This window comes from Vitis vinifera, chromosome 14, assembly GCF_030704535.1.
Source record: "Vitis vinifera cultivar Pinot Noir 40024 chromosome 14, ASM3070453v1".
Classification (NCBI taxonomy): domain Eukaryota; kingdom Viridiplantae; phylum Streptophyta; class Magnoliopsida; order Vitales; family Vitaceae; genus Vitis; species Vitis vinifera.
This window is the reverse complement of record NC_081818.1, coordinates 898,650-905,761: the sequence shown is the minus strand read 5'-3', so window position 1 is coordinate 905,761 and position 7,112 is coordinate 898,650. Positions and strand designations below refer to the sequence as shown.

At 37.2% G+C, this 7,112-nt stretch overlaps 1 protein-coding gene across 2 annotated transcripts; it reads right to left on the bottom strand.

The window, feature by feature from the left end:
• Positions 1 to 2,437: 2,437 nt before the first annotated feature.
• On the bottom strand, positions 2,438 to 6,591 carry LOC100254622 (uncharacterized). Of its 2 annotated transcripts, none has more exons than XM_010661405.3 (9): positions 6,185 to 6,591; positions 4,500 to 5,027; positions 4,314 to 4,379; positions 4,071 to 4,237; positions 3,831 to 3,987; positions 3,657 to 3,750; positions 3,206 to 3,576; positions 3,019 to 3,123; positions 2,438 to 2,943 (listed from the first exon to the last, which is right to left on the bottom strand). In XM_010661405.3, the coding sequence occupies exons 1-9, from the start codon at positions 6,314 to 6,316 to the stop codon at positions 2,641 to 2,643; spliced, it is 1,923 nt and encodes a 640-aa protein (XP_010659707.2). In that variant the 5' UTR covers positions 6,317 to 6,591; the 3' UTR covers positions 2,438 to 2,640. The 2 variants fall into 2 exon arrangements, with proteins under 2 accessions (XP_010659707.2, XP_019080245.1); XM_019224700.2 differs by lacking the exon at positions 6,185 to 6,591 and adding an exon at positions 5,641 to 5,954.
• Between the last annotated feature and the right edge of the window lie 521 nt (positions 6,592 to 7,112).

Sequence of the window (7,112 nt, the reverse complement as noted above, 5' to 3'; positions counted from 1 at the left end):
ACTTATCATATATTGAAATTGAATTGAAGGAATGGGCCAGGCCCCACCTACTTTGGGCCTTGTGGGCTTATTTTGGGTAGTTTGGAACCACTTCTATCCTCGACCCGCCTCATGTCCATATCTCATTCGGATTGACTTTTTGAGAAGTCAAAAACTCTTTTGTTAAATTTAATAAATATTTTTTTCTAAATAACTTAGATTTAATAAATACTACTGTGTAAACAATTTAGACCCTGTTTGGTATAATCTATAAATGAATTAAGTGGATTTGATGGGCTTGGGATGAGGGAGGAGAGAAGAGTGTTTGAAATGGGCCTAAAAGCCCAAATCCATACTGGGCTCCAATTTGGGCCTTGAATTTCAGATCAGGCTTATTGGGCCTGTCAGGACCATCCATTAACTACTTGGGTAGCACTATCTTCTTGGGTGGCAAAATATTGCCAAATGAGCCCTATTTTATTTTATTTATTTATTAATTCTTGATCATTGGTATCATTAATCAAGTACGGTTGGCTTGGCCCAATGAAATATTTGGTTGGAAAAGCCCAATGTAAAACTAACTGGACTTGGCCCCATGCTAGCTAATGGCCCCAAATTTGAAATCATAATTCTTAACCCTATCTTTGGTTTTAGGAAATAACTAAGATATGAAGGAAAATAAAATTAAACAACGGGTCTGTTCCCTATTTTAAAAAATAGTTTTATATTCTCAAGAACAAAAAAACAAAAACAAAAACATATTTGACAATTAAAAATTATATTTCATTTTTTGTTCAAGAAAATACAAGTTACTTTATGGAAATATTTTTTAATTGTTTTCACTTATTTTGTGAGAATTATTTTAAAAAATAATTATATAAATATGTAAAATGATTAAAAATAAAATATTAAACATAAAATTTATTTATAAAACATATTTAAAAATATATTAAAAACATTTTAAATTTTCAAATAGAATTTTATTTTATAAAATATTATAAAACAGTTTTTAAAACTTGGTTTAATATTTCAAATAAGAAAGGAAATCAAATATAATTAAAATTTTATATATTTTAAAATTATTTAATTTATAAAAAAATAAATGAACTCCATTTAGATAAGAGGGTAAAAAATAATTTATTAATTTTTAATTTTATTTTTTATTTAGTAGCTCTTATATAAAATAATTTATTTTATGTTTTGAAAAAAAGTAATCACTCCAATTTGTATAAAATAATTATTTAAAAAATAAAAATTAATTTTATTTTACATAAATCTTTGAAACCGCAAGGAATAAATACTTTTTTGATATTCCCGAAAATATTTTTCTGCAAATATTATTTCAAAACACGTGATTTCTGCTGGTGAATCATTTGAAAGTTACGGAAGAAGAAAAACATGGCACAATGGATGGAGGATGGAAACGACGCCGTTTTTGGGTGGGAAGGACTGGCCTGGGAGGAAGCGCCCAGTGGAAGGTCGACACGTGAGGGCAGTACTGGAGTACGGAGGAGGGGAAGGGAGAGGAATCAGGTGAGGTGGCAGAGCAGCCAGAGTGGAGGGTACATGGATGACGTCATCAACGTCAGTAGAGGTGTCACGTTGACGAGACCCTTTACGGAAGACTTGTGATTTGACAACGCCCACCCACTCATGGATGACGTGGCAGACACATCAGACGGTTGATTTTTTTGACTCCTGACACCTCGACAGCATCGCGCGGGATGCGCGGGAGCCTCCCATTCCTCCCAACCCACCTTTTTTAATTAATTAATTTTTTATTTTTAATTTATAAATTGTTGTCATATTACACGTCACCACCGCCAAATCTTCGTACTCCGTGGGGCCCCAGGGAATCAACGCCCACCCATCTACACTTCCTCTCTTCATCCTCCGTTTTATTTTTATTTTTATTTTTATTTTATTTTATTTTTAACATAGCGAGTTAGCCACCCTCTTTTTACATTTTGATATAGTGAAATTGCTGAAATTATGTAAATAATTTATTGATAAAATAATACATTTTTTTTTAATTTGTTTGTGTTTGATGATCTGAATTCTATTTAATCCTATTCGAAAAGTTTATGATGACATAAAAATAAAATTATAAAAGTTTTTTTATGTATCATTTTTTTGATATAATGAATTTTTTATCTTCTACTCGTGATTTTTCATATTTAGGTTTTCCATGTAAATATATATATTCTTATTTTTTGTAACACAAATAATATTTTATATATATATATATATATAGATTAGGTTATATTCAACTTTATTTTAAAATAAAATAATTTTAATAGATTAATGAGTGTTATAATAAAATAATTCCTGAGTCGTATTTTCATTCATATTCTGGATTACCAAACACTCCCATAAAAAGAAGAGAAAAAGATTCCACTAATTTTCTAAATTAGTAGTAGTTTATATGATTGAATTTCCATTAGTAACAACAATCACAGGAAAAAAAAGTTAATATATGTTGAAACTCTTAATATTACACTTAGTCTTTTGTCACACAAACTCCTAATATTACAGCTAACTTACCTAATCCAGACCTGAATTCAAATCAATCCTACTAATTCAAAACAAAGAACACTTTCTCAAAGATTTACAAGAGGATAAAAGGATCAAAAACAAGTGAAATTTTGATTAATTTAGGGTTTACAGTCCACCATGGCTGCTTCCAGGACCTCCCAGGGTCAGAACCACACCCTGAAGGTCGGTTCTGAGTTTTGGGTGTGCCGGAGTTATTGATCTGACCACCGGAGATGGCCTAGCAATTACGGCTTGCCTGTAGGCCTGCCCGGATTCCGGGACGGGGAATGCTATGGCCTGCTGGGAAGGCTTGAAAAGAGATGGCTCTGCGTGAATGAGCTTTGGACATGGCCTTGTCACTGCAACGTGGGCCATTGGAGACGAAGCACTTTGGCCTAGAACAATGCCCCTTGACACCATTGCAGGTCCCTGATCGAGAAAATAGATTAAAACCCGGAAAAAGAACGAGGAAATGGGATTTGATGGTCGAGTTTTTGGGCTTACAGGACTGAATAAGACTCCTCTGAAAATCTGGCCATTTACAGTTGCAGTCATCAGGTAGCCGGAGTCGAAGGCTCCATCGACTTTCCCTCGGATCTCAGCTCCAATCTAAGAAGAGATAGTTGGTAAGTACATTATGAACAAATGGAAACAAACAAGCCATGATTCCCCATGAAAATTGGTAATGTACCAGGTCCAGGGGCTTCTGTTCTGGAGGCTGGTGGTACTGTAGCTGTTGTCTCTGAAAGTTTTCGGGCTTTTGCTGGTTTTGACGTTCTCCCAAGAAACAGATATCATGTCGGGATGATTGGTCAACGCTTCTAGGCTCTTTCTGTTTGCTAGAGACATTGTTAGCTTGACTATTGCTCGGCTGCCTGAAGAGAGGCACTCCCAGAGAGGCTGCTATGGAGGAGTCGGTGGCCTTCCCAATTGGGGTCTGTTCTTGATCAGACTGTGATGGAGATGAACTCTGCGACAGTGAAAGAGAATGCTCTTCTTGCTCAGACTCAAACTCCCACCCCTTCAAATTCCCGGTTCTCCTCCTCTTTGGATGCAAAGTATCTACAAGAAAATAGAAAAAAAATTGAGTTCGAATTACTCAAAATGAGGACATGAACATGGTTTTTCTGTTTGGAACAAACCTGAGCTAAAACGAACAGATCGGTTTGATTCTAGTTCTGGTTCGCATGCATCCTTTCTTACTACCTCCACATCATTCCCAAAAAGCATAGTCTTCTACTCCAAAAGCACAAATTACAATAAGCAGATGTAAAATGTAAATGAGACCGGTTAATTAATTCGTTGTTGTTTCTTACTGAATTGCTTTCAGCTTCTCTATGGAACCGTCTCTTTCCATGGCTCCAATGATTTCCAAATATTTTGCACAATGAAATGTTATAGCGGCCATTAGGATGCTCAGATCCAAGCTGCAAGACGAGCAATTCATTGAGGGGACGCTCGTCCTCGCCACACCTGCAAGTACTTAAATCAGTGAATGGACAGAAGATGAGATTTATATAGGACTTTTACACTAATTTTTGTTTATAGAAGCATACCCTCCATAGATGGCAATGTCAGAGTCAGTGACAATGGCTGTGTGAGAAAACCGGCCTTGTGGCTGCTGGCCCCGGATCTCAAGCTGGTTCCACAAGCAAGTAATCACGTCGAGGACCCAGACATCGTTGTAGTAATGCTTGTCTCCAACCCCTCCGATGATATAGACCTGCAAATTGGTGTGGGATTAATAGCTATGTGACCTCATCAAACACTTGATTTTTTTTCCCTAGTGTCTGACTTGCCTTTGTTCCAATACTAACTGCAGCGTGCCCTGCTCGAACACCAGGCGAAGATCCTTGAACTGACAACTGAACCACAAAAGAAAAAATGTAGAGTATTATTCTACAAATTTGATCAAAATTGGTATGAATTTGAAGTATTTGACATGATACTGAAAACTTTGAGACAGGGCAAGGGGAAGTTCATACCCTTGACCAAGTTAGCGTGTCCATATCAAGAATGTCAATGTCTCCATGATACCGATCACCACAGTCCCCGCCATAAACAATGAGCTTGTTCCCTATCGCTACAGCGCTGTGACTATCCCTAGGGGCAGGAGTATCTCCCTTCACCTCAGGAGAAGTCCATCTCATGGTCTTGAGGTCGAGAACATGGAAATCATTTAAGTAATTCGCTTCCCCTTCTCCGCTCCCCCCAAAAATCACTAGTTTCTCATCACCAACAAGAGTGGCGGTATGACTTTCACGAGGAGAAGGCGGAGCGCCTCTACATTCAGGCCTTGTCCACTCTTTTGAACCAAGATCGAGTATGTGAAGATCATTCACCTTCTTTGAGCCATTAGTACCGCCAAATACTATCATCCGCTGCCCCAAAATTACAGCGCTGTGGCTGTCTCTTGGACCTGGCCCCTGACCTGTTGTCACAAGGGTGTCCCAAGCCATAGTGTCGAGATTCAGCACGAGGACATCACAGAAATGCAAACCCCCACAACATCCCTGAGACAAGCAGACAACGGGAATCAACTAAATCACAGCTCAGGGGTTAATTATTCCCTATTTCCAAGTTTTTGGATATGAACATCAACAGGATGACCAAATTGAATAGCCATCACCAATCTACAAACTAGTTTTCATGAAGTTTTTTATTGTTTTTCAACAATTTAGAAGTACCCATCAGTTCAAATCATCTAATCCACAACCAAAATTTTGGGTCCTCTAGATGCAAGTCATGGAATGGGGAAAACCACTCTGTTTGACACAAATCTATGAAATGCCCATGAAAGGAGGAAGTCCAAGATTTCCCATTGGAGTCTAAATTTTCCCATTGAACTGAAGTGTAGATTGGAGGAAAGAAACACTTTTCATAGGAAAATAAGTGCTAAGAAAATGGATTCAACTACAAGAAATCTTCTAGGCAAGAAAGAAAATGCTGAATACTATAGAAATTCAAGACCAGCTCTCCATTTTCCACCACTATCATCCTATGACACCAAAATTTCTTGTTCTTTTTCTCTTCCTATGAACATTAACTTAGCCTACACACTAAATTGTAGAGATCCAAAGATTGAAGAAACTAAGAAAAAAGGGATGCATCAAAACATAGAATTACAGGTGGAAAACCAAAGCTTCTTCCAAATTCTCCCTTTTCTCATTCCATTTTCTCAGTAACCAAATGAAACACGGGGGGAAAACATATAGCCAAATTCATACACAAGAAAACATCTATCTCATGAAGAAGTCTCTTATCATAAACCCATGAAAATTTAACTACAAAGAAAGGGAAAAAATGAAGTTAGAAATAGAGGGCAAGGTTTCATTTCTATATGAAGGAAGAAGGATACTAAATGTAAAGCTACCACCCAACTGTCCCACTGATAAGAGAAACTATGACAAAAACAAAGTTGAGATGTCATTTAAATAGAAGAGAAATGAGGAAAAAATGGCAAAGAAGTGAAGGCAATGAAGAAAGACCAGTTGTCCCTAACCAAAGATAAACATATCACAAACCAAAGAACCACTTCAGCAGTGAAGTCAGAGAATTAAAATCAATGAAGAGAACCCAAGAAAACTGTAATCAAAGAAAAACCCAGTTCCAAACACAATCAAAATTATGGAATAGAGAGAAAAAGGTGGGAGGTTTTGGCTTTACATACCCCAAAAACATAGACCAACCCATGAGAATAGCAGGCTGAGTGACCCCATCTCTCAGAAGGGTTGAACCCCAAAACCTTTGGGTAGAGCCACATTGCCTTCTTCTTTGCAGTCTCACCTCCAAGAGAACCCATTAATCTTCTTCTTCTGGCCTCTCCCCCTCCTCCTACCCCTCCCCCTCTCTTTCCTCTCTCAAGTTTAGATTAATTCAACTGCTTATTGACAAGGATGGGAAAACAGTGAAAGAAAGAAAGAAATAGAGGGTCAAAAGAGGACATGAACAAGCCAAGTGATATATCAACTATCAGTGTCAATAGACATGAAAAGATGGGAGCTTTCAAGTCTAAATCACTGTGGCAACCAACAGCAACAGAAGGTTGTGGTGAAAACAACATGTCTATCCATATTTATTTGTTTATTTTCTCTACAATACAAAGCCATCCGAGATGAGTAGAAGATACACATGCATAGGTGTGGTGTAGGTTTGAAGAATATAACAAGTGATGTAAAATCATGGAATATGACTATTGAGGGAGAGGGAGATAGGGAGGGAGGGAGAGAGAGAATGAGAGGGAACTTTCTTTGTTAGCTTTTAAGTAACGTTATTTATTTAATTATTTATTTATTTATTTTTTACTTTTTTCACTTGTCCAACTGAAAATGATGGGAGTGTGGGGGCATTGGGCTGTGGGAAATGATGGAGAGGCTGTTTGGGGTTTTGGGGGTTTTTAGGGTTTTGGGGTTTATTTTATTTTATGCTTTCCCACTAATTTTCCTCAATTTTCTTGCTTTTTCCTTCATGGGGTTTTGGTTTTCTTGGCGTTGGGATTGATGGATGGAAGAGAAAAGTTCTTTTTTTTTCCTTTTTTTTTTTTTTTTCTTCTCCTTCTCACCCACACACTCAATTTTCAAGGTGGGTTATTGATGTGG

Coding starts and splice junctions, on each gene's coding strand:
- LOC100254622 (XM_010661405.3), bottom strand. CDS start 6,316: ATGGGTTCTCTTGGAGGTGAGACTGCAAAGAAGAAGGCAATGTGGCTC. Junction 5,028..6,184: donor GGTTGGTCTATGTTTTTGGG/GTATGTAAAGCC, acceptor TGCTTGTCTCAG/GGATGTTGTGGGGGTTTGCA. Junction 3,577..3,656: donor ATCTGTTCGTTTTAGCTCAG/GTTTGTTCCAAA, acceptor ATTTTCTTGTAG/ATACTTTGCATCCAAAGAGG.